The 25,027-nt window shown below is 50.8% G+C and overlaps 6 protein-coding genes across 6 annotated transcripts; 5 read left to right on the top strand and 1 right to left on the bottom strand.

The window, feature by feature from the left end:
* Nucleotides 1–1,828: 1,828 nt before the first annotated feature.
* CONPUDRAFT_114429 (thiolase-like protein) lies at nucleotides 1,829–4,278 on the top strand. The gene is made up of 13 exons (XM_007764960.1): nucleotides 1,829–1,884; nucleotides 1,941–2,007; nucleotides 2,063–2,089; nucleotides 2,142–2,181; nucleotides 2,239–2,306; nucleotides 2,389–2,734; nucleotides 2,909–3,039; nucleotides 3,100–3,363; nucleotides 3,430–3,504; nucleotides 3,564–3,660; nucleotides 3,759–3,773; nucleotides 3,831–3,987; nucleotides 4,046–4,278. The coding sequence occupies exons 2-13, from the start codon at nucleotides 1,945–1,947 to the stop codon at nucleotides 4,152–4,154; spliced, it is 1,392 nt and encodes a 463-aa protein (XP_007763150.1). The 5' UTR covers nucleotides 1,829–1,884; nucleotides 1,941–1,944; the 3' UTR covers nucleotides 4,155–4,278.
* Nucleotides 4,279–7,220: 2,942 nt separating this feature from the next.
* Nucleotides 7,221–9,775, top strand: CONPUDRAFT_68832 (glycoside hydrolase family 55 protein; the record flags this gene model as incomplete). Its single annotated transcript, XM_007764475.1, has 8 exons — nucleotides 7,221–7,302; nucleotides 7,387–7,395; nucleotides 7,455–7,526; nucleotides 7,588–7,668; nucleotides 7,859–8,577; nucleotides 8,641–8,912; nucleotides 9,320–9,359; nucleotides 9,557–9,775. The coding sequence occupies 8 exons, from the start codon at nucleotides 7,221–7,223 to the stop codon at nucleotides 9,773–9,775; spliced, it is 1,494 nt and encodes a 497-aa protein (XP_007762665.1).
* Nucleotides 9,776–10,805: 1,030 nt separating this feature from the next.
* On the top strand, nucleotides 10,806–11,042 carry CONPUDRAFT_41544 (uncharacterized protein; the record flags this gene model as incomplete). Its single annotated transcript, XM_007764200.1, has 1 exon — nucleotides 10,806–11,042. A coding segment is annotated over one exon (237 nt), but the record flags the coding sequence as incomplete, so codon positions are not given.
* Nucleotides 11,043–12,891: 1,849 nt separating this feature from the next.
* On the bottom strand, nucleotides 12,892–15,431 carry CONPUDRAFT_68830 (uncharacterized protein; the record flags this gene model as incomplete). Its single annotated transcript, XM_007764474.1, has 9 exons — nucleotides 12,892–12,982; nucleotides 13,035–13,204; nucleotides 13,253–13,405; nucleotides 13,456–13,623; nucleotides 13,672–13,934; nucleotides 14,888–15,017; nucleotides 15,075–15,208; nucleotides 15,260–15,292; nucleotides 15,350–15,431. 9 exons carry the CDS (start codon nucleotides 15,429–15,431, stop codon nucleotides 12,892–12,894), a joined length of 1,224 nt encoding a protein of 407 aa, XP_007762664.1.
* Nucleotides 15,432–16,811: 1,380 nt separating this feature from the next.
* CONPUDRAFT_86280 (uncharacterized protein) lies at nucleotides 16,812–19,316 on the top strand (the record flags this gene model as incomplete). Its single annotated transcript, XM_007764959.1, has 4 exons — nucleotides 16,812–16,934; nucleotides 16,990–18,294; nucleotides 18,565–18,895; nucleotides 18,952–19,316. The coding sequence occupies 4 exons, from the start codon at nucleotides 16,812–16,814 to the stop codon at nucleotides 19,314–19,316; spliced, it is 2,124 nt and encodes a 707-aa protein (XP_007763149.1).
* A 3,570-nt stretch (nucleotides 19,317–22,886) lies between these two features.
* CONPUDRAFT_40712 (uncharacterized protein) lies at nucleotides 22,887–23,504 on the top strand (the record flags this gene model as incomplete). The annotated part of the gene is made up of 1 exon (XM_007764198.1): nucleotides 22,887–23,504. A coding segment is annotated over one exon (618 nt), but the record flags the coding sequence as incomplete, so codon positions are not given.
* Between the last annotated feature and the right edge of the window lie 1,523 nt (nucleotides 23,505–25,027).

The following is a 25,027-nucleotide window of genomic DNA, read 5'->3' as shown; positions in this document are numbered from 1 at the left end:
ATCCATCTGATTGATTGGCCACTTATGAGCGCCTACTCTGAGACTCTGAGATCTGCTCCAGATCAGAGGTGGCAACCGCTGGCACCTGCTCTGGCAGCTCAATATTTGTACCCAGGGCAGGGTGGGCTCCCACTCTCATTTTGCACCATGACAGGGCCAACACCAACCTCACAAGCGACATACAATTGCAATACGTAGCTGTAGGTGCATCTGCATCGCCTTTCGCCGCCTAGCACCCATATGCGCTCCTTGGCTCCCTTACTCCAGCCTCTCCCCAGGGCTCTTCAGGGTGACCAACAGTGGCGGCCAGAGCAAGCCTGACAGAGCCCGTCGGCACCACGGCCTCGCAGATCCGTGATAGAACATCTCCTGTGCCATATTTACCAAACTAACCCTGCACGCGACTTCAATCGACACAAGGCGTGTTACATCCACCATCGCGATACATCGATAGAAGTCGTCCTCTGCCATCGTACCACTTCTCTAACGCGTTGATCAGATACAATCTCTAACCAAGCTGTTAACCGTGACCATCCTCGTGGGTCCCGACAGCCGCACAAGCACACACTACCGGTGCTTCTGTGCATGCCAATAAGATGTCGGTGCCTTGACGAGCAGATGGCAAGAAATGGCAAGAGATGGCAAGTCCATGACAGTCCATGACAGTTCAGCGCAGGACGCGAGATGTGAGATCGATCAAAATCTGTTCAACTCTCTGAAGATCCGTCTCGCTTAGCACGCCCGTACCTTTTCACCTCCTGCCGCTTTCCTCCATTTTCCTCCAGCAGCCTGGCACTTGGCCTGAGCCCGCGTAAAACGCCTTTGCATTAGCCGTGCAACAGGTCCATGACCATCGGAAGTATGCACCCATATGTACCTCCTGACCTCGAAGGCCTTCGAAGCCTATTCAACACGGTAAGCATCCACACCGAGGCCCCGAAAATGAGCGCACAGCGAACCTCGGCGTCGCCTCCACTGCACAATTATCACCCGCAACCTCCCGCTGCCACTGCCAATGCATGCTTAACCGAACCGATGGTTCCTGATCCACAGCACAGCTCGCATTTTCCAAGTTCCACGTATGCCGACAGTATGCCGACGCACATATGCTCGTCGGGACCGCTTCACGCGGCTTGCCGTCCGTCGTGAAGTACCTCGTCGGCTTCCGGTCATGATGAAAAAATTGCGATGATGGCTTCGCTATACTTTTTTATGGTTTCGCCGAACACTCATCATTCCTCGAAAGAACACATCCGCATGATTGTGCGATTGAGATGAAATAGTCCCTCGGCGGCTTCGGTTGGCAATATTCCTCGGTGTCGTCGGGCGGTTGCATCTGGTTGCATGTGCAAACATGAGCATTCGTAGTATGTACTGGTGCATTCGCTAATTTGCGGCCCGATCCCCGACGCGGACATTTTGTTCTGTCAATATCAGTGCAACCTAGTGCAACTGTCAGTGAGCTATCTTGCGCTGTCCAATTCTGCCCATATCATTGGCCCATCTTGTCGGTGCCTCGAGAATTCATGCGACCATTACTCCTTGGACGTTACATTGACAATGGATCGCAGTCATCGGGTAAAAATTCTCTACGTTATGGAGGTGGCTCACGCAAAAACATAGCTACCGTAAAACGGCAATAAAACCGCCAACAGTGCCGCGAGCAAAACCGCAAGCCGCGTACTTGCGCCGAGTCGTAAAGATGAGCAGCTGAGCTAGCACTGCCACTTTCAATGGAACGGAGTTTTCTCGCCGGAATATCATTGTTCCAGTAAACGCCGGCATCTCAAGTAACCGGACCTGTCACTCAACATGCCATCCGGTCCCTTGACTTTACCCCACATCGTCAACCACCTTTACTCACTGTCCAAAGGCTAACTAACGGCTAGTCAACCTCTATCATAGCAGAGTATATGTGTGTTAAACTGTAACGCTTCCAGCATCATGAGCAACAAGAACCATTCCAGAACGTTCATTGTCGGCTGTGGATGCACGGCGTTCATCAAAGTAGGTTGGCGCATATACGTTATGACAGGGGGATAACGTTACCAATGAACTACAGCCCAGAGGTCTCAGGGAGACTGAGGATGTAAGCTTCGCAAAACATACAGCTCCTCTTATGCCTTACCAAACGTGTGTAGATGGGGCTCGAAGCTGCAACCAAAGCGCTTTTGGACGCCGGTCAGTTGTTCTACAATGGGCATGCGCAACTGCCATACTTTGACTAACTTGTTCCAGGCATAACGTACGACGCAGTGCAAACCGCATATGTCGGCTTCTGCTACGGTGACTCGACCAGCGGACAGGTAAGCCCACCATCCACAGCCCATTCAAAACATTCTCCAAAACCCCGCGTGCGAAACCTCACACCTCGGCGCTACTACCCAGCGCGCGCTCTACAACCTCGGCCTCACAGGCATCCCGATAACCAACGTGAACAACAACTGCTCCACCGGCAGCACCGCGCTCTACCACGCCAACAACACGGTCAAATCCGGCCTCGCCGACTGCGCGCTCGCGCTCGGATTCGAGAAGATGGCGCCCGGCGCGCTCGGCACGCACTTCCCCGACCGCCCACCCGCGATCGCGCTCTTCAACAAGCGCACAGCCGAGCTCGAGCACGACCTGAGCGCGGGGACCAACTTTGGCCCGGGGGCACCACGGCTCTTTGCGAACGCGGCGCAGGAGTACTTTGACAAGCACGGCGGCGGCGTCGAGCATCTCGCCCGGATTGGTGAGTCGTTTGCTCCCAGCGCTAACGTTGTGAACGTTATCAAAAGTTATGAATGGATGGATGAATGTCGTGAGGCTGCGAGATCCCTGAGGGACAGCAGCCCCACCGACGCGTCCTATTTTAACAAAGTTTCGCCCGACTGGGAGCGCTTACGTCCGTTTCATTCCGCTGCAGCCGCAAAGAACCACAAGCACTCGGTGAACAACCCATACTCGCAGTTCCGCAGCGGATGGACGGTTGAGCAGGTCTTGAAGGCGCCCAAAATCACCAATCAGCTCACAAAGTTCATGTGCTCACCCACTTCCGTAAGCCCCTCCCCTGGTTTTTCCCATGCCATGTTTGATATGTGCGATTATTGTGTCCAGGACGGCGCCGCGTGCTGCATCGTCGCATCGGAACGTTTTGTGCACGAGCACAAGCTTGAGAATCAAGCTATAGAGATCGTCGCGTCGGCGCTTGAGACGGACAGCGCCCCTACGTTCAATGGACGCAGTGCCATGGACCTTGTTGGTTATAACATGTCCAAGAACTGCGCGGACAAGGCCTTTGCAGCAGCCGGCTTTGCTCCGGGGAAGGGCAGGGATGAGGTAGCCGTCGTGGAGTTGCATGACTGCTTCGCCGCTAACGAAGTAAGTAGCTTCCCCGCCAAATCTGGGGTAAATTGAATTGTAAGTTGATCACGATGACCTCCCCAGTTGGTGACGTATGCCGCGCTTGGGCTATGTAAGCCAGACGAAGCACACAAGTTCGTCGAACGCGGCGACAACACGGTGAATTCCATCAGCGGATCGATCGTCGCATGGCTTCTCTTCGCTGACAGCTGTTGCAGTATGGAGGAAAGTTCGTTATTAATCCAAGTGGCGGCCTCGAAGCCAAGGGGCACCCGCTCGGCGCAAGCGGTCTCGGCATGCACTTCTATATAACGAGTGAGCTTCTTGTATTCCAGCCTTGAGTTTATCATCAGCGCTTACAATTGGGCCCTTCTTCCGTCGGATGACGCTCCAACCTTCTTTCCGGGCACAAGTGCAACTTCGCGAATGTACTTAGATGTTTCTTGATCTTCCGTTTTGTCTTTGTGGCTGACGAGAAAGGACAGGGGCTGGCCCGATGCAGGCCAAAGGTATTTTTGATGGACAAGATCCGAGAGGCAAGTACGGCCTCATCCACAACATCGGTTTGGGCGGTGCCGTCGTGGTCAGTCTTCTCCGCCGCCCCGAGTTCTACCAAGCAGACGGCGCCGACGGTCGATCGAGGTGAGTGACATTAATCTGCTTCGTGCAAGCTTCTAACCGAGCGCACCTTCCGCCATAGACTGGGTTACAACCACGCACACGAGTGTCGCCCGATCACCCGCGCCGACGTGGACAAGGTCAAGTCTAAGCAAGCTTCTGAATATGTTCTTCAACATGCCAAACTGTAATTTTGAGAAATTTCAAACGCTTGGACTTTCACTATTCAATGTTTATAAGATTACTTGCTATGCCAGCTACGTGTACAGTAGTATCAATATCACCATGTCGGAAATACCACTTGAGGTTTGTCAATTACGCCAGCGAGATTGTCTATGGTTCAATTCGGAGGCCTGCTATACAGAAGATGTCGAGATAACTAGACTCGTGACCAGTCTCCCGAGACGCGTGCCTAAAGAGGCAACAGGCCATGGGGGCCTTCGCATCTGGGAGACTGGGAGATTTCGTCGACTCCCTAGCAGCTAGTTCATACGAAGGGGCCGACCAAGTTGGTCGACTCGGTCATATTCGGTCCACGACTTAATTTGGACCGAATTGCGCCGATGCGCCGGATTAGTTTTGCCAAGCGCGCCGATAGCGCGTCACGTGACTCTTTATAGTGCATTCAAGGGGCCGGCCCTTGTCACATTTTTGGCTCCCGAAGCCCGGACCCCTTGGAACTTCTTCGGCTCGCCTCCGGCTCGCCGACCCCTTCGTATGACTTAGCTGCCCTTTGCTCGGTCTCACTCGGCTCTCAGAGGTCCCATGATGCATGATGCTCAGTAACCAGCAGCTAGTTCATACGAAGGGGCCGACCAAGTTGGTCGACTCGGTCATATTCGGTCCACGACCTAATTTGGACCGAATTGCGCCGATGCGCCGGATTAGTTTCGCCAAGCGCGCCGATTGCGCATCACGTGACTCTGTCTAGTGCATTCAAGGGGCCGGCCCTTGTCACATTTTTGGCTCCCGAAGCCCGGACCCCTTGGAACTTCTTCGGCTCACCTCCGGCTCGCCGACCCCTTCGTATGACCTAGCTGCCTTGCTCCCTGGCAGGGAGCCAACTGAGTTTGAATTTGGCCTCGGCCCGAGAGCAGATTGCCCCCGGATAAGGGAACTGAGCCCCTGAATTGCAGACGCGTCGCGTCTAAGTGCCGCTGCCTCGTCTATACTGTACATCGCTTCCTACATCGTCTCCCCCGACATCGCTACGTTATGAATATATTCGATCGATTCAACTTATCATTACTGTCCGATAATGCTCGTCAATCGCTCGGTGAGCTCTCCCCCACCTTCGTCGAGAGCCTGACACCTCAGCAAGCCAAGACTGTCTTCAAAGCCACAGCCTGGTTCGATGCTCGTATCTAGGCAAATGAAAACTACGTCAGTTTCAGATCGAGTCCACTGTGAATATTATAGCTGGGAAGAATGTCGTAGTTCGCACAGGAACAGGTAGTATGGCAAAACACTTGCCATGATCCTGCCAATTCTCTTTGGCGATCCTTCGAAAATCGCGATCACTATCTTGCCTCTGAAGCTCTTGCAATCTAGTCATGTAAGTCTTTGTTTCGTCTAATCGACTCTTATGCTAAAGGGTAATCAGGTTTCAGAGTTTCAAAGTTTCGGCATCCCCACCATTCGAATAAACCAAGATACCCCGGATGACAAGAACCTCTGGAAGGTATGTCTGCCGCTTGTCTCTGCTAGATCGCTTGCTAATCTACACAGGATATTCAACTTGGAGTCTATCACAACATCATATGCGCCACCAAGCAGTTTTTAAGATACGAAGGAGCCGTGTGAGGTCAAACGTCTCGACAAAAGTAGGTGTAGTTTCCCTGGTCGACTTGCAGAACAGCTTCGAAGATGCAGCCGTCATTTCTTTCCCCATAATAGAAAGTATATGTGGCATCGAATCATCCTCAAGCCTAGAATTCAGCTTTCTCTTCCAGAGAGGAATATTTCCGAGCATGTTCCAGAGAAATTCGGGTGCCCTGCCGCCTAGAAATTGAGTATGATAAGGCACAAGATAGGCTGGCTGAGACTTCGCCTGTAGAATCATAATCAAGACATCTGTAGCTGACTTGCCCGCCTTCGAGAACAGCTCCAGCCCAGTTTTGATGTAGGACTCCTCCAAAGAGCAACTAGAGCTGCGCTGAGAGATATGGAGATCGAGCGCTGTCATTTCCGTGTCAACCAGAGCCGTCGAAAGCTCCCTTAGTCTGATATCCTTCAGAGAGCCATGCAGGGGGTGTTGTCCATTGCAGCGGCCAAAATACGGGCGGTGGAGGTGGTGGAGGCGGCTGGCAGTAGTTAGGATGAGGCCAGGGTAGTATATCTTATGTTCACGCAGGAGGGAGAGGGTGCAAATCGTTATATTTCATGGGCACGGCGCGTACAGAGCGCGACGCGACGCGAGACTACAAGTGCTCGATCGGCTGCGGTAATGCCGGCTTATCTAACCAATCTCCGACGCTTCTCGATGCTTCTTTACTGCCAATATTCAAACTCAGTTGGCTCCCTGCCAGGGAGTCGACGAAATCTCCCAGTCTCCCAGATGCGAAGGCCCCCATGGCCTGTTGCCTCTTTAGGCACGCGTCTCGGGAGACTGGTCACGAGTCTAGAGATAACAACGTATTTCAACCCACGTGGTGAGGTGTTTCCTTATTTGCTACCACCGACATTCGACCTTTTGCGGCGTACCTGGGATCGTGCAAATGTACCAATATGGTGTTTTGATGGCTTGTTGACTCAGTCATTGAGACATTTCAGGCAATTGTGTTTACTTAGCGATCACTCATGTTCAACGTTCAACGCTTGTCAGTCTTTCGCTTTAACTCAGAAGCTGGGTTTTACTGTGGCCCAAGCTCTCGTTTCAACCCGTTTTTCAACGAATATCAACGAAGAACAAGAATGTGAGACCCCTCCTTACTTTCCAACTCGAAACCCTGAATGATGCGTAAGACAAGAAAGAACCGAGTCAGATCTTTAAAATTCCAAATTCCAAACTTATAGTAATGCGGCTGCCATTCTTCAAGTGTGGTTTCTCCTGTATCCCTCTTCGCCTTTTCCCCAGAGCGTTGCGTTGCTGAAGGTACATTTACTACCCGACAATTGTCTTGTCTCTTTGGTTGTGGGTCCTTTCCGAAAGCTTTTGTGCCGTTGGGCCTATATCAGCAACACCAGCGAGCTCAAGTCTCTTCCTGATACACAACCGTGGTTCCCTCTATATTGGTTCTCTTTCCGATACTATTACAATGGCTTCAAGTTCTCGTCAACAGGAGTTGGCGAAGCAACCTTCTGGACCAGATGGCCAGCGGCGTGGAGCTACACAATCAGGTGAGAATTATACCAGGGCTCGTAGAGGGTACTGGCTGAGATGTCCGCGCTCGCATCTGTTGGTGTCTTGCATCATTCTCATAGCTTCACGCAGTGCGTACCATGGATATGTTTCCCGGATAGTAACTCAGTTGAACTTAAAACTGACGAAGGTATAGTTCCAGCTCCAATAATAGGGACGGGTCCCTTCAAGACACCAACAAAGTCACCCCGCAGCACGCGTAGTGCGTTATTTTTCGTGAATGTCACAACAGCATGCAACGATGCTTACCTATTCTCTGACAGAATACGCCAAAGACATGGATAAAACACCGACTCCCCAGCTCCGCCATAACCCGTGGGAGTCATGGAGTGGTAGCCTCGAGTGTAAGCACCGTGATTAATTCAAAATATCCTCTTGTCCAAAACACTGAGTGACTTTATCAAAGACGACGAACGAAAAACCGGCGTAGAACGATCTGGATCCGCTTCACCCTCAGACGAGACAGAAGGCAGTGGGATGTGGGAAGGCAAGTTTTATCTATGCTTATTTGGGTTTCCGTATCAATGCTCATAGTCGCTATCAACTCAGGCCCGTGGAACAGTCTTCTTGATTTATTTGGAAAAGCTATCCCTAAGATGCCTCCGGTTTACTCTTCTACCGCCACCACAAATCAAAAGAACACTAGCCAGTCAGAAGTGGATTTACCTATAAGCAATCAGCTGAAATATCTGGTCTATGTTCCCTACCTGTTGGATGCACGCATAACCGAGGCATCAGATCTCCTGTCTGAAGTAAGGCTGGATTTAACCAATCAGGACCACTTCTCGCTGGCCACGCACTGCATTGCGGAAGTATACCAACCACTTCTCCCTCAGATATTGTGGTCAGAAAATGATGTGGTCGTTTGGTGCGATAGCTCAATCCTTCATCCAGCGCTCGCATGCTTGCGTGTCATCCTCCACAAGAACTCTGGGCAAACGCACATGGATCCAGTCAAGCTCCACCACTTTCCTCAATTCCCAAGCCTCACTAGTGCACCGAGCTTTAGCATCATCCCTGACAAACTTGTGCTAAAGGGCGCTAAAGCTACAACGGGACGCGGCAGTACTTCACTTCCAGATGTTTTGTGTACCGTAGAGATCAAGACCACTCATTCGTGGAAAAAGGATTTGTTTAGCTCAATCATGAAGATGCTGAACGGTATACCTGAGGCACACCGGTACCATGTCCATCGGTTTGTATGGCCTGAAGATGTCGATGTGCGAGAAAAAAGGGACAAGATCCTCATTCAGGTAACAATCACACTCGGTTTTTTTTAGTTCCGTGTGACTGACGAAGGTCAATACTTTTTCTAGGTCTGGGCACAAATGGTTGATAACGAGGTCGACTATGCTTTGTTGACTTGTTGTCGAGACACCATGTGCCTGATCAGAAAAAATAACACCCTCTATACGTCCCGGTTGTACACAACGACTCAGCGGCCAGGCTTGGTGGCATTTTGTGTCTTTGCAATGGCTGCTAACATGTTGGAAAAGCCAGTTCTTCCCAATGATGGAGATACCGAAGGGGCTGTCCTTAAGAATTGGAGTCGTCATATGAAGACTTACGCAAAAGATGAGTACAGAGGGTGTGTTGGTGTTGTTCCCCAGTGCGTTGAAGTTCAGCGTCTTAATTCTCCAGCGATCAAACCTCACATGACTTGACAGAACCCTCTACAAGGCATAGTATATGGATCCTAAACACTAATGTATTACCCTAACTCTACAGAGTTTACGAGTAAAACAATATTTAAAGTTTTGACCTGGAAAAGTAAGGTACTGGCAAGATCGATGCCAGAACCGTGGCTTTGACTCGCTGTAGGCCTGTATTGACGTCAAGAAATGTGATGTGGTGGAGTTGGCGGCATATTTTTCCTCTTGGTGACGTGCGTTCCTTCTAAACGGGCAGCTTACCAGTAAAGAGCTCAAGGTGGTCAATGTAGTACTTGCATTCATTTGTCAATGCTTGGGAAAGTATATAATAATGCACTTCAAGAGCTGACACCTGCGGAAACGTTCTCGGAGACCAGGCCCAGGTAGCGTCAGTTTTTTTTAGCACTAAGCAGCTCCGACTCTAAACGAGCTCGAGGTGCGTGGATTTTGCGAGCGAGGTTTTGACAACATGAAGGTGCTGATGGTCGTCTTCAATTAATACGTCAGCTAGAAGGTCATCTTCTTCGACGTGGGAGCATACTGAATCACCGACACGCTCAACACCCCAGCGGGAACGCAGATAGTTGGCGAGACGTGGTCCACGATTCTCACTGGTGGCACGACGTTTTCGGACATGATCAACCCCAATGTTGCGGTCCAGGTCGGCAACTCGGGCGACATCTGTGTTAAGGAATTCACGGAAATTCTGCTCCCGACTGTTGGCCCATCGCCCGGTATTATCATGGTGGAGTGGAACGTCCACGAGCCCGATGGCCAGCAGGGCGCTACGGGCATGTAGGATTCAAAATCCTATTCAACGTCTTCGAGGTCCGAAGTCAAAGTACCCGTGGTGAATTCGACATGTACCTATGAGCGCTGATATGAGCCCGGGTGTACGATTCCGAGGGCATGCGCATTTTGGAAGACGAGCGGAAGGTGTCGATGTATGCGAAAAGGAATATTTTGGAACCCTGGAAATTTACGGTAGTAGGTGGTTCAACAAGTGCTTCGTTATACTTAAGTATGTGTCACACTATCAGTGTGTTCTCGTTCCGTCTTCAGATGATACGAGATTCGAACGTTCGACCTCGCAAAGCTTCAAAGCTTCAAAGCTTTAGCTTTAACTATTAGTATTACAGCCCCATTTGCTTTCTCACACGCACCAAAGTGGGATAGTTTACTGTTCTATTCGGATGCTATGGGTATTTGCCGATGTTACCACGGTTGAAGTTTACGCTGGCCAAAATACATTATATAATATTTGACACCTGTCAGTCCGTCAGTCCTCCACTCTCCAGATCTCACCTATCCCCTCTTCCTTCGTTGGCGTTATGGCATCATTGGAGTACCCTGCCAACGTTTCGTGTTTCCCTCATAGGGATGAACTTGTGAAACTCGAACATTTCACCGGCAACGCCAAAGCCGACTTTCCTATCCGTATCGTGCGCGTCAAAGAATCCGTACGCGCCTTCAGCTCTGGTGCCCCTCATGTTTTCCGCGCCGACATGGGTGTCGACTTCGACACCTCAACTATACCAGTTGTCTGTAAGGTCGGCTATGGAAAATACTGCGCTCAGATCATACAGGAAGCAAAGATCTATGAAGACAGGCTATGTAACCTCCAGGCTCGTGATGTTCCTAGGCTGTTTGGCTGCTTCGAGGGTGACACCGACTTCGGAGAAACCGTAGTGATGGTTCTGGAGGACTGTGGTAATCCTCTCCCCTCCCCGATGTGGCTGCTCCCGGATAGCATGAGGTGCGCGGTTTCCTGGTTCATCATCATTATCATGCTTTTGCGTTATGTCTAATCCGCCTACTTGTGCAGATGTCGAATAATTGAAGCTCTCATTAACATCCACAAAACCGGCGTCCGCCACGGTGACTTCGCGGAACGTAACGTTCTCATACGTCAGCATCCCACCACCAAAACCGAGTTCCTAATACGAATCATCGACTTCGGCAGTTCTCAGCTACACAAATGTGGATTCGAAGGCGAAGTCATTGAGCACAATGGTCTGCAGCCTGACGAGAAGGAATTCGGCTGCGATGAGCTATATGAAGTTTGCTGTCAAGCTGAAGTCTGGTATCCCAGTGCGTATTCATCGTGGTTGTGTGTTCTTGAGTACCAATGCATCGTCTCAGCGCACGTCCAGTATTATCACAAGGAAATACCACTCAGTGATGCGAAAAGCCCTGCGGCACTCGTTGACAATTCCGGGATATTAGACGATCCTGACAGACCGATCAAGCTCGGCAGGTGGGAGGCAGAACATGTGGCTTTGGGAGTGCTTCGGGAGCTTAACCAATTTTACGACCGTAAGAAGAAGATTGCCGAGCATTGGAGAGAGACGCCTTTTGAAATACCCGGACCTAGATCTCTACCGTTTATCTATGCATTGTAATCGTACGCATTACTAGTTGGTTACCTATGCATTGATTGTATAAAGCTTTGCCAGCGTCTCACTCGAACAGTATCGCGGTGCTTGACTCGGACGGCGATGGATACATCTTAGGATCAACACTAGACCTCGGCCTCGAGTGTCTAGTCTCTACTCCTGTGGACATTGATCGCGTTATCACCACAATCTCACAAGGCAAATCAGTCGCTACTCAGGTACACGCAATTCTTGTTCAAGTGAGATTTTTACTGTTGCTTTTGTTCATTTATGCGCGGCTCACAAAATCCGAACGGTATTTACGACCCGGCTATTCCTAGTATCTCTCCCATTCTTCTCACTCTCTTGCCTACAGATGGCGGTGAGAACGCTGCTCAGATTCACAAATACCGACTGCTCTTCCTCAAGATGGCGGCCTCTCTTGATCTATGTGTAGTCTCCTATGCAGCTGGCAGTGCCGCATCCAAGATGAACGCTCAGCTTCTGATGGAGGAAGCACCATCCAAAGAAGCACCTTTCACCTACTCCTATCCCCTCTACGGCATTTCACTACGTTACCCTGTCTGCACAAAGACGGGTCCACTTGTTTCCATCTCCAATTTTCCTCATGGTGGCGAGACCGGGCGAAACCAGATTACGCACAGAACTCATTCGACGTGGCACTTGGCAAAGGGAGCGTCGTATACCGCACCCTTGTTGATCTCAGCAAGCGGGAAGGGTCTGTGCTACTGAAACAAGACATCGACCGCGTTGACCAAGCAAGACGATGGAGCTGCAAGACGCTTGTAGCACTCGATGGCTCTGACGTGTATTTGTGAGTAAAAACACGGGAAGGTGCCAGTGAGCATTGCTGAGGGATTCGAAGGACTACTATGGCGTGGACTCATCCGTGTATGGAAAATGATTGATCTCGTTACCAGACTCCCACTAAAGGCGTGACCATTGAAAGCAGACCTTTGTTGTGAGGAACGAATATCTTCCGTAAACTATAAAGTTCTGCAAAAGTTCTGCCTAGTACGGGAGACTAGGTGAGATATACTCGAACCAGCATTCCTCGTCTCTCTTCCCTCACTTGTTATGCACCACACCGAGTGAGGTTATGCACGTTCTCTCTACGATACATGACCACGACGCTTACATTGCTCTGTACCTAGTCTGACATATCATAGGTACAGAATACACTCATTACGCACCACACCCATCAGGAAAGGGGCCTGTGTCAACCAGTGGCAATGTCACACGACAGCACCGACATTGTCCCGTTGCCCTGGTTGACACCCCCCCTTTAGCACTGACCGACGTTGTGCCGTGTTGTCACATCAACGAGCATGGGTGTCCAGCGTTGTAGGGAGTCGCCACCTATAGTAGTCCATTGAATGTAGCCAACGTGACAATCCCACCGGAATATCATACATTGCATTCATTGTTTCTTATAGACGAAGTGATACTAGAAGAAATCGAATTCATTTTAAGCTTAAAGACGTGTTACAAGACATTAAGAATAAGTAAACAGGAATGGTCAATTGGTTAGTTCTGACACCGCTGCCGCCAGATCCTCAGGAGCCATAATGAGCGGCTCCTCGGCTTGATCAGCAACCCCTGCACGTCGGCTATAACGAGTCGGTAAGCGGCAGCAGCGAGGGCAGTAATAGAAACACATACCATCCTCTATCATAGATGCGCGAGAGCAGGTTGTCGAGGGCGGCAGGGGACTCATACTCGAGATTTTTGAGGTTCTTGACAAAGGCCATGTGCTTAGGCTTGTACATGGCTTCGGTGAACTTGTTATTTTTTCGTGTACCGGTCTTCCACTCGTCGATGGCGCAGTAGATCTAGATGATGTATTAGTCAAGGAGGTATGATAGAAAGAAAACACTCACTGCAGTCATGACGAGGCATAGGGCGATAGGAGGGAATGGCTTGAAGAACTCCGGACGCTTGATGGCATCGTCAACATGACTCTGAAAGAAAGTCTTGTTGATAAGCCGTTGGATGATAGTCGCCCCAAAGACACCACGACGAGCATCAAGGTCCTGTGGTAAATGAGTAAATAGACGACTGCAAGAAACGGCAGGACACTTACTCGATAGATGAACCCATTCCTGGTGAGAAGCTGTTCAGCTAGTCGCCTATTGGCTACCTCAACGTCATCCGTGCCCTCAATGTTGTCGTCAAATCCGTACTCGGAGGCAACAAGGAGCTTTGCCTTTGTCTTGAGCTCGCCTCGCAGGTGACCGACGTTGGCGCAAAGCTAACAATGCGATGTCAGCACGGGTCAAGAACATGCATGGGCAATTACCAGAACTCGAAGTGCCGGTGTGAGCTCGATATCCTGACCGAGTTCATCGCAGGCCTCATCCCAGGCGTCATCACCCATCTCGTGGAGAGTTGCCGCATCAGGAAAAGCGGTGTCAGTGCACGCATACCCGCGGATAAACTCCTGTGCAGTAGATAGCACCTTGCGGACGATGGAGTCATAATCGCCAGCCCTGGGGCGATAGCGCTGGCCCCTGGTCCTCGCAGGCTGGTCATCTTCACGTCGACGCTTACCCTTGTCCATATCTTCGGGTTCATCGTCGACACTTTCATCGGGGTGGGACCTATCCTTGGCCTGGATGGTGTCGGCAAGGCTACTACTGTAGTTTTTTGACCTTAGGTTCGCGGTGGCGTGGAAAATCGGAGCTTTAACACACCTTCCATAACCGTCTGTCCCCCCTTATAGGTTCGGCGGGCCAAACCGAGGGTGGACAGTTAGTTCGTGCTCGCTCAGCAGGCCTCGACACTGACAACGAAAATGATCATAATGGAAAATATAGGTGTTGTATACACTTCGACTAAGGTCCTGGTGGCGCTCTCAATAATGTTCCCGACATCGACACAAAACAAACCAACCTCGAGCTGGTCATTGGCAATGGCACAGGTGCCCAAGATGTTGTGCTCACCCCTCCGACCCTGCTATGTATCAAACACTTTGCACTCATTGGTGCCTTGCCGATTTATAAAGTAATCAACATGGTTGAGTTCCCACAGTCTCGCTGATTGAGTTCTGGGGGCTCTGGGCTCCGCATGGCCCCTGCCATGGACAATGAACCTGATGTGGTCTCCAATTCTCTGCGAGTACCTGGATAGAAGGAATCCCTTGAGAACTTAATTATCTGGGGGGTTTAACATGCAGCAATGGTAGCATAGGCTATCAGAATACTTTGAATAGGATTTCTTTAATATTTTCTAGTAATTTAATCATATTTATGCCTATTTTATGGTATGTCCCCCCTGTTAAGTTCGTGGCTTCAATTATGGGGTGGACTGTCCCCCCACATTAGGTTCGGTTCGTGGGGAGGGGGGGACAGGGGACCGAACCTAAGGTCGAAAAAGTACAGTATTGTCGTCTTCAGGGCCTAAGACATCGTCGAGTCCATTGTCAGCCTCATCGATGGTGCTTGTGCGGGCACGTTTGGATGGTGGCGGGTTGGGATTGGTGTTGGACAGCATGTCATCAGTGAGAACACGTTTACCGGTGGTTGCCATGGCAGAGATGAACGTAGGTGGTGGCAGGACTGTCGAGTCTCGTGGTGAAAGATGAGGAGCAGGAGGCGATGCGTCAGCCACCCGACTATTCCCGGGCAGCGTAGCCACCCGGGAAGCCTAAAACTTTGCAGAGAAATAAGCAAGCAGATCGGAGAAGATATACAAGCAACTTACAGCACGATCAGTGACAGGAGGGGGTGCTGTCGCTACGTCGCGTTCAGGCGAAGGCGATACACGCTCCCGGCTGTGATGAGCACGACGGTCTTGGGCACGTTGAGCTAACCGGTTGGCGGCCTGCTGGGCCTGTTCTTTGCGACGACGGCGGTCATCGCGCGTGGCCTCAAGGCACTCCTACTCACGCTGGCGACGGCTGACGTGTTGGCGCTTGTTTGCTGTGTAATCCATGATCAACGTGATTGCTGATTGCTGCGATAACGATGAGTGCTTACCATTAGCTTCCTTGAGCCTTGCGGACTCCTTGCGATCACGGGGCGGCAGGGTACGAGAAACATTTGGTGTAGTAATAGGCATGATGAATAGATGGTGGGGACTGGATAAGGTAATGATGAAGCTGATCTGAGGCTCTAAAAATGAGGGAGAGAGATGAGGTGAAAGACGGTGAACACCCAGCTTATATACCACGGTGGAGCCAGTGGTTATATACTGTTGCGTGAGGGTCACCAAACAAACGATGCTGTTCAACAGACATCGTTCAACAGAGACGCGACGCGACGCGACACATTGGGGGGAGGTGGTAGTGCAAGAGAGAGAGGGGAGTGCGTGACAAAAACTGCTGTCGTTGACATGTCACGCAATCGTCTGTAAGGGGTAGATGTAACTAGTCAGACAGAATCTAGACGCGTCAGCATTAGGGGAGATGGTGACTCACTGATGCCGGATCTCGGAGCGGCTCACCTCCTTATCCATGCCTAAGTCCACTCGTAAACGCACCTCCAAGCCAGCTCCGGCTTATGTCAAGAATACATGCACCAACTGTCTGAAGACTTTTGCGGATGAGGCTGACCTCAAGCGGCATCGATCCCTGATGCCAAAGTACGCTGCTGCTTGGCTGGCCCTGCTTGAAGTGGAGAAGAAGATGAAGGGGACCAAAGGTGCACGGTATCGACAACTTGGAAAACGGCAAGTGTATGCTGATGCTGAAGAGCACACCGATGAAGCAAATGCGCTTGATCAGCTCAACAGCATGGACATAGACCACGAGACACACTTACCAACATTTGACGATGAATATCAACAGACACCAATTGAGCTCCCTCCTATCGGTGTCAGCGACAGCATGCTGGGCGAAAAAAAGCCCCAACGTGGATATGTTGAATCCCATCCGGATGAGACGGCTGGTTGGCCAACAGCCAAGGGCGAGACATCCTACGAGCGAATCAAGCAGGAGCAACTTACAACGGGTTCAAGCGTCTACGGATCATTCAGTGACCACGAGGAGTGGAAACTGGCGCAGTGGCTCTTCGAAAACTGTAGCCAATCAGCCGCTGATCGTCTGCTTAAGATGGATATTGTGAGCTCAATGTTTGTTTAGTTGATGGCTTGTTCACACACCGACGTGTTCACTTGCAGACCCGTAATCGTACGAAGCCCAGCTTTATCAACATGGAGAATTTGAAGGAGAGGATTGACAGGCTCCCCACGCGGCCAGTCTGGGAGTGCATCAATGTTGAGGTGAACACGAAGGGAGAGGTCAAGCGAGCAGACAGTGTGTCGGATGCCAACTCGGATGACGGAGATGATAATGATGATGGGGCATCAGACTTGGAGGCAGATGACGTTGAAGACAAAGGTACGTACAAATGTGAGCCCAACATAAATCCGATGACTGAAGAGGAGACAGAAACGCTTGAGTTGTGGATGCGCGACTCCCTCGAAGCTGTACGTGACCTCATGGGCAGCCCCGAGTTCTGTGACTCAATGGCATACGCACCTGAACGTGTCTATGATGACAAGATGGGCAAGAATAGACGCGTCGACGAGATGTGGACGGGAGACTGGTGGTGGCAAGCGCAGGTAAGCAGTTTGAGGTGAACGTGCACATCTATTGTATATCTTACCTCAACCCAAGGACAAACTTGCGCCAGGTGGGACTGTTGGCGCGTTGGTCATTTCGACAGACAAGACCCAGCTGTCGACGTTCCGTGGCGACAAGCAGGCATATCCTGTCTATCTCACGCTGGGGAACATATCTAAAGATGTTCGACGTCAGCCGTCACGACATGCTGCGACTGTCATTGCGTACCTGCCTACGTCGAAGTTGAAGTTGTTCAAAAACAACTCCCTTGCGTCGTACCGGCTCTTTCACTACTGCATGAAGCAAGTTCTCGCCCCACTGGTCAAGGCTGGTCGGGATGGAGTCGATATCCTATGCTCGGATGGCTGGTACCGACGTGTTCATCCCCTCTTGGCGGCTTATCTCGCCGATCACCCCGAGCAGTGCCTAGTCGCATGTTGCGCCCAGAACCGGTGCCCGAGATGCGTTGTTCCCTGGAATGAGAGAGGGGAGTATGTGGAGTCAGCAAGTCGACGTCAAGTTGACACCTTACGCACCTTGAACCTACAGAATGAAGGGGAGTACCCCGACGAGTTCGTCGCCGATGGGCTTAAAGAAGTCTTCGCGCCATTCTGGGCGGATCTCCCTCACACCGACATCTTTCGCTACATCTCGTCAGACATTCTTCATCAGCTACACCAAGGCATATTCAAAGATCACTTACTCAAATGGTGCCAAACTCTTGTCAATCCAGGTGCCAATCTCGACGACCGTTTCCGCGCCATGCCACCGTACCCGGGGCTGCGGCACTTCACGGACGGGATCTCAAAAATCAAGCAGTGGACCGGGGGAGAGCATAAGGAGGTCCAGCGAGTACTTGTGGCTGCTCTGGCTGGTGCCGTCAACGCGGATGTCCTCACTTCAGCATGTGCACTAATCGATTTTATCTTCCTTGCTCAGTATCATTCGCAAACAACGGAGACGCTCACCCGGATGGAGGAGGCACTGAAGACCTTCCACGATACAAAGGGCACCTTCTCGACACAGCGAGATCACTTCAACCTAGCCAAGCTCCATGCCCTCCTTCATTACATCGACTGTGTCCTTTTCCTAGGCTCTCTTGATGGTCTGAACACGGAGAACACGGAGCGACTCCATATCAACTTTGCAAAACGTGCTTACCGTGCGTCAAACAGGAAGGACTTTATCACGCAAATGGCGATGTGGCTCCAACGACACAAGGCGGTTGCGTGGTGGGACAGGTATTTGGACTGGCGCCTCGAGATTTGCGCAGGTGCAACAATAGGGCTAGATGCGGAAGGCGATGAATTGCAAAGGGAGAGCCAAGAGCCGAGCAAGGAGAGCGTGAGTGTTGGCCGAGTGAGAGGGGAGGGAAAAGCGGATTGTAGTCGTGGGACTGTAGGTGCGTGTACACTGTACAAAATCGGCTGCACACGGTCTCCCCTCAATGACCGCTAACTTGCCCGCGGTATTATAGGTTCTACGCCTATACCCTCGATGTTGTCCTTGCATGGTACCACATCCTCCAACGCGTCTCTTTCACTGTCTGCCTTGTCCCTTTCGACCACTCTCCCTTGCCAACCGCCGGGTGCGGCCACTGCTGGTCATCAACCTCCCACAATTGCGAAGACGTCTCCGTTCCCCAACATGCCAGTCTCATCTCTTATAGACAATTTCGGGGCCCACCACTTCACCACCGCTGTGACCGGCTTTCTCAGAGTGCGTTGTGCACTACGGCCAAACTTCGAACCCAGCGACATTGACACCTACAATGTATTTGGCAGCGCCGTGGTCCACATGAAGCCCCGACCGTTTATCAACGTCAAGAAGCTCGATGTTCGGGTTTACGCTACGCCGCTGGAGGAATTGGGTGGACGCAAAGGTACAGTCCCTCCTCGGTGGGATACCGTACTTGTGGAGGTTGATAGCGATGCACGTCGACATTTTGGTGGCCTAAGTGGTGCGTGACTTCCTGACTGAATGCTTATCTCGTACTAATGTATGCTACTAATCCAGGGCTGCGTGTCGCTGAACTCCGTGTCATCTTCAAGTTGCCATCACATCTCGGAAAGATCAACGAACCTTTAGCATACGTTCACTGGTTCCGCGAGTTGAATGTGAGTGCGATTGAACCGAACTCGGGCATGTTCAAGATATCCAAGTCCACTCGCCATCATCTTCCCTATGGTGAAGTGATCCCTCTATCAAGGATTGTACGTCCTTGTCATATGATCCCATACTTTGGTACTGGACGTGTTCCGCGCGCATGGCTCCAAAGCGCACCGGCGGATGCTCACGATTTTCTGTTAAACAAGTACATTGACGTCGTGATGTTCGAAGACTACGTAGTACATTACAAACAGTACGGTATCAGTATTTAGGACATTTAGCCTACGATAACGTTGGGTACGGTGTTCAATACGACGACATGAGCAACCATCCTACACGAATTGACACACAACGCTGTAGAAGCCGAGGATTCAGCGCTGTCAAATGTCAGTACCAACTTCCGATGTCGGCAACAATATGTCATGCTGTCACAATCGTAATCAAGGTCCGCTGTCAAACAACCTCACTCTACCCCGACAGCGTGGAAAACGGCCTGTCAACAGGCCGTTTTTGACATTTCCTGATGCCGAGTGAGATCTGACATATTATAGTTCTAACAAGTACGTAGTTTCAAGACGCTTACGTAATCAAGATTTACAATATTCCAGCTTGTGTAATTTCTCTGGACTAGATGTTACTGTGATCCCACGTCAGGATGAACACCCCCGTCAGGATGAACACTAATTTTTTTCAACCTCATCTCACGCAAACACTTCAAACAAGTTATATGGAAATTATTCACAGTATCAGTAGAGCTTGTGTGTAAATTGACAAGAGCTGAGGATGTCCCGATGCAAAGTTATAATCCCCAAATCAAAGAAATTGTGTCATAAACGAAAAATTTTCACATTAAATGACTACTGCAAATTGCGTATGCTTCTATTGACTGCTCAATAAAATACCCTCCTTTCTTTGAACCTTTAATGTCTACAATAAAATTAAATTGGGGATGACTGAGGGAACGGGACGGGAATAAAAATTAGAGAAAGATGCAACACTCTCTGCGCGGCTGAGCATGGCTGATATCTTATCTACTGTAGCATTTCGACCAAGCGTTCATCAAAACCTTATGTAATGAAGCGCCGAAGAACAGGCGCCTCGGTCACCGCTGTTCAGGCCCGGTCGTGACGTGTGACAGTGGTCCGCGGTCATCAGCATCCGTGACCGTGCTTCGTCGATAGCTCGAGGACTCTCGCTGTTTAGCCTCGAGGTGCTGCTCCCACTTTCCTTCTCTCGTCTCAGCTGTCAAAATTGCGGCTCCATTGCCAACTTCTCACCTCTGCTATTGGTCCCTCCCCCCTCATTCAATAAGAAAGAAGTGGACCCAGAGCAAACACGGTGCCGAAGGAGCTTCTACCAACTTGGTAGGAAGCATTCTTGAGGATCTCGGTCGGATGGGCGAGGAGTTGAGGCTACAGCGAGTGGATACTTAATGAAAGGGACCGGGACCAAGGTGCGTCGCATGCTGGAATTTCCCTCTAATCATGACTGACTCGCTCGAAAACCTCCTCCTGCATTATGGGCACTCTCTTCCTCCACGCCTTGCAGACTCTCTGCCGCTTTCATCCCTCCCCATTGCCACCTTCCTTCGCTGCTCCCTCCCCCCTCTTGCCAACTCTGACCCTCCTGTTCTGGCTCATGACGCTGTCACTTGTCATATCCCATCAATTGACCCACCTCTCGAAACAATCGCCATCCCACCCCGTTCATATCTTGTCAATCTCGAGAATGCCCTACGCACCCACTTTCATATTCATGGCAACACCAAGCCCTGCAGCTTTGCAGGGCTGGTTCCTCACCTTCACCTCCCCCCCTACGCATTGCCATACTGGTTTGTCATGCGGACAACCTCCGAACTTTGGCAGCAGTGGATGGCTGTGGACCTCACCCTCCGGACTCGTCTTTCCACCACTCTGGCCACCCTCCCTTCGTATCTAGCTCATCTTCCTCAAGGTCTCGAGGAGTTCTTCTCCACCGTCGGGTGGAACACCTGTGTCCATCCGAAGCACAACCTGTACTCTCCCCAGCTCATCCCCCTCTTCTTCGACCAACCACTCTCCGGTACTCTTTTGGACGCTGCTTGTGGCATGCTTGCCGACTGGAAGAGTGCTGGCGGCATATGTAGTGATGTTCATGTCTCTACGCTTGAGGTACAGCATCCCTTTCTCTTTGACAGGCACATCGACTGGTCCCGGTTTGACAGCGACAAGCCCGGTCAACTATCTTTCCTCCGACGTCTCGGTGACGAAGCACGCAGCCGCAGTTTCCAATTCAAGCTTATCTTCCCCCTGCATGTCAACGAAAACCATTTCTCCACTGCCATGCTCGACTTCGCCGACACTTCCATCTGGTACAGTGACTCCCTTAATCGCAACATCAGTGCACATGACCTCCGAGGCATGCGTAACTTTGGCAACGCTCTTGGCCTCACGTTCCAACATTCTATCAAGACACTGCCTCACGCTACGCAACATGATGACTACTCATGCCCCGACATCACGATCAACACCATCGAACGCTTCATCTGGCCAGAGACAAAGCCTTGGACATCAGAGCATGCGAGGGCTGAGCGTCTCGAGTATGTGTTACTCCTGGCGATGCACAAGGGTCTATATTCTTTTGTAAGTGCCCCATCCAATGTTTCTGGCCCGTAGCTTATGTTTCGTAGCCGGCATTAGGCTCCCTCAATGATATCATCACTTCATGTCATGATGGTCGCCGCCTCACTGGGTTACCAACCCCTCAAGCTCTTGGCTCTCCGTCCGGATCCTCTCATTCCTCTACTAGTTCCTCGCTACCTTATTACATTAGCTCTGCTACCGTAGCTCCATCCCCTGCTCCTCCCCATACTGTAGTTCAATCACGAATCCATTCTTTTTTTCCTCAGATGTCGCGCGCTCAAGCTGAGGCTACATGCCTCACAACAAAGCCCGAGCGTCTTGCTGATGCTGAGGAACGTGCACGTTTTTTCGAGGAGGATGACATGTTACGAAAGCTCAAAAACGAGGATACCAAGCGAACCAATGCCAGGAACCAAAAACGTAAGCAACGCTCAAGGGAGCGCAACACTCATGGGGTAAGCTTATTGTCTTTTGAGGTCTGGATTTTTCTCACAAATCAACAGGCAATGGATGTGAGCGTGTCTATGAATGATGTTAACAACGAGGGCACTTCCACATCGTTCCCACCCCTTGGCAACCTGTCTCTCGCCATGCTCACACGTCCCCATCAGTTAACCAAGGATGACTTGCATCTAAACTCACAGTCCAATAACCCTGCACTTGGACGCCCACACACTCGTGAAGTTAAAGACCCGGTACTGGTAGACTGGACGAATCCCCTCTTATTTGAGCATATGCGGGTTGCGGGGATCTTAGCTGGTGCGCAAATGAGTCCGACCGAGATTGTGAAAATCCTACAAGGCCGCCATTCCACTCTTTTTCCCACCATCACATCGCAACAAGTTGGCCGCATGATAGAGACTGTGGATGGCGTGAGACGATGGAAGCCAAGCGTTCTCGAGAGTGTAAGGCGTGCGTTGCTACCTAAAGGACGCACAACAAGAACAGGATCAGGGATCCTGGTACGTTGCTCACTTGTTTGCATGGTACGATACAGTTGCTGACTTTTGCCGACAGGCACCATATCCCGAACTTGAAGCAAAAGTCATTAAACAGCTGCAGACCTACCGCAAGGCTGGCATTCCTGTCTCTGTTGACATTGCACGCGCGATCATGCTTGGCCACATCCAACGTGGTGCCCCTAAACTCCTTGAGCCATCGTCAGGGACAGCTGCGTTCAAATGCTCTGATTCCTTCGTCCGCAAGTTTCTACATACCCGGCTTAACTGGGTTACCCGCGCTGGTACTAAAGCTGCGCAGAAAACCCCTGAAGATGCTTCTCGGCAACTTCTGCAACTTTTCTTCCGCCTCGCACTCACCATCCGCGACTACGACATCCCCGATGCCTCCCTCGTTGTCAATTTCGATCAAACTCAAGTCATCGTAGCTCATAATGACAATCGTACATATGACCAACGCGGCGCCAAGCAAGTCGCAATCACAAATAAGGAGGAAAAGCGAGCCTGGACTGCTGTTGTCGGTGTCTCGGCAAGTGGTGAAGTTCTTCCTCTTCAGGTAATTATGAAGGGATCTACTAGCCGGTCGCTTCCTTCGGCGAATGCACCACGGATGGCAGAAGCCCGTTCCCGCGGCTTCATCTTCAGCCTGAACCGGGACTCATACTGGTCATCTGTCGCGCTCTCGGAGGAGTATTTTGAGCTAATCCTTGTACCATACTTCATTCGGCACAAGGCACGGCTGCACCTTGACGACGACCAGGCATGTATTGTTCTGCTTGACTGCTGGTCGGTGCATCGGAGTGCAGAACTCCGCAGCATTATCTCACGTCGCTGGCCCTGGATCCGGCTCCGTTATGTGCCTGGTGGAATGACACCACTCGCACAGCCATGCGACATGGATATGCAGCGTCCCTTCAAGTTAGCAATCCGACGTGCGCAGCTTCGAGACCTTGTAGATGAGACTGTAGGTCATCTTGATCAAGGGGGTGATGCACCGTTCTTTTGCCTTACAACAGCCATTGGTGTGCTTCGCACCCGTTCAATTGGCTGGTTCGTCGATGGCTGGAATGCTATCAACAACCCTGGTCTCGTCCAACGTGTAGGTTCTCTATTTCATGTTTTGCCTCATACACTTACAGTTCTTATAATTTTGCATGTAGGCGTTCTCTCACTGTGTTGTCCCTGACACAGCCTTCAACCTATCTTTCGAATCCCTTACCTCGCGTGCTGCCCGTCGCGCTCTTGTTGAACTCTCGCACACTGATCCCGCAATGTGGGAAACAATTTCGGCTGACATCTCACTGACCAGTGCCGAAACAGTGGACAACTCCCCTTTCACCACCTCCAACTCCCATGAACTTGACGACACGGCCACAGACCCTGCTGATCTTGTACATGCCATTCTTGCAGCCCCAGACGCAGCCGCCAGCTTGTCTACTCATCTCGATGTTGGCCACCCGGAGGATTTGAGGTCTGAGATACCGGAGGCAGACGAGGAGGACCATGGGGTTGAGATGGGCCGAGGCAAGCGACGGAGGGTTGTTTCTTCGCGTTTTAACAACTATGATGCTCATTAGATCTGTTAATACTCGTTTCCACGCGTTTTTACGCTCAATTTTATGTTTTTTTTGACATTGACAAATTTTCTGGGTCACGGTGTTCAAAACACTATCTGACCCGTGACAAGCGCCAGTCAAGTGTTCATACCATACCCCTGTCGTGACGCGTGACGAACGCTTGGTCGAAATGCTACAGTAATCTGGCCTCATTTGGGCTTATCGAAGCCGCGTATCACTACAGTACCGGACAGGCAAAATCGACAAAAGTAGTGACCTCTTATATTTCATCCAAAAACTATCAGAATCGACTCGAAATGATATAAGGATCTTGCCACCAAAGTTTGAGCGAGTTTGCACGAGCCATTCGTTCAAAAAAGGCGACCCAACACGCTTCTGACCTCCGAAAATTTGGCTGACCCCTTATTTCTCGTCCTAAAATCATGAAAAAAATCGCCAATCGACTCCTTTTGGTGTGGTGCGTATGATTCCGTTGAAATCTTCACGGAAAAATGCTGTGGGAATCACAGAAAAAATTCCGGAGTCAGGTGCGGGGGCACGGGCCGGCCCCTGCCCCTTCCATAAAGGGATGGGGTTGACCCCTAACTTCTGGTCCTTAGTTCTTGCAGCTGAACAGTGCGGCTATACTAATCGGAGAACCCAATGCCTGATGGAATACTTGGCGAAGGTACGGTGAAGTGCAAAATATGGTGATAAACTCTCGACAAAATAACTAACCCTCGACAGAACTAACCCTTGACAGAATTACTAGTAATCATCAACAGCACTGACTGCAACATTAACTTGTGTCTGGTCCGAGTCATAGGAAACTTGCCAGAAAATCAAT

This window comes from Coniophora puteana (assembly GCF_000271625.1).
Source record: "Coniophora puteana RWD-64-598 SS2 unplaced genomic scaffold CONPUscaffold_1, whole genome shotgun sequence".
In the NCBI taxonomy this organism is placed as follows: Eukaryota; Fungi; Basidiomycota; class Agaricomycetes; order Boletales; family Coniophoraceae; genus Coniophora; species Coniophora puteana.
The sequence above is the reverse complement of the archived record's forward strand: the minus strand, read 5'-3'. Positions and strand labels throughout refer to the sequence as shown.

Bases quoted from the DNA above. Each gene is read 5' to 3' on its own strand.
- CONPUDRAFT_114429 (XM_007764960.1), top strand. From the start codon at position 1,945: ATGAGCAACAAGAACCATTCCAGAACGTTCATTGTCGGCTGTGGATGC. The intron at 2,008-2,062 runs GTAGGTTGGCGC...AATGAACTACAG, and splicing joins GATGCACGGCGTTCATCAAA to CCCAGAGGTCTCAGGGAGAC. The intron at 2,182-2,238 runs GTCAGTTGTTCT...AACTTGTTCCAG, and splicing joins CAAAGCGCTTTTGGACGCCG to GCATAACGTACGACGCAGTG.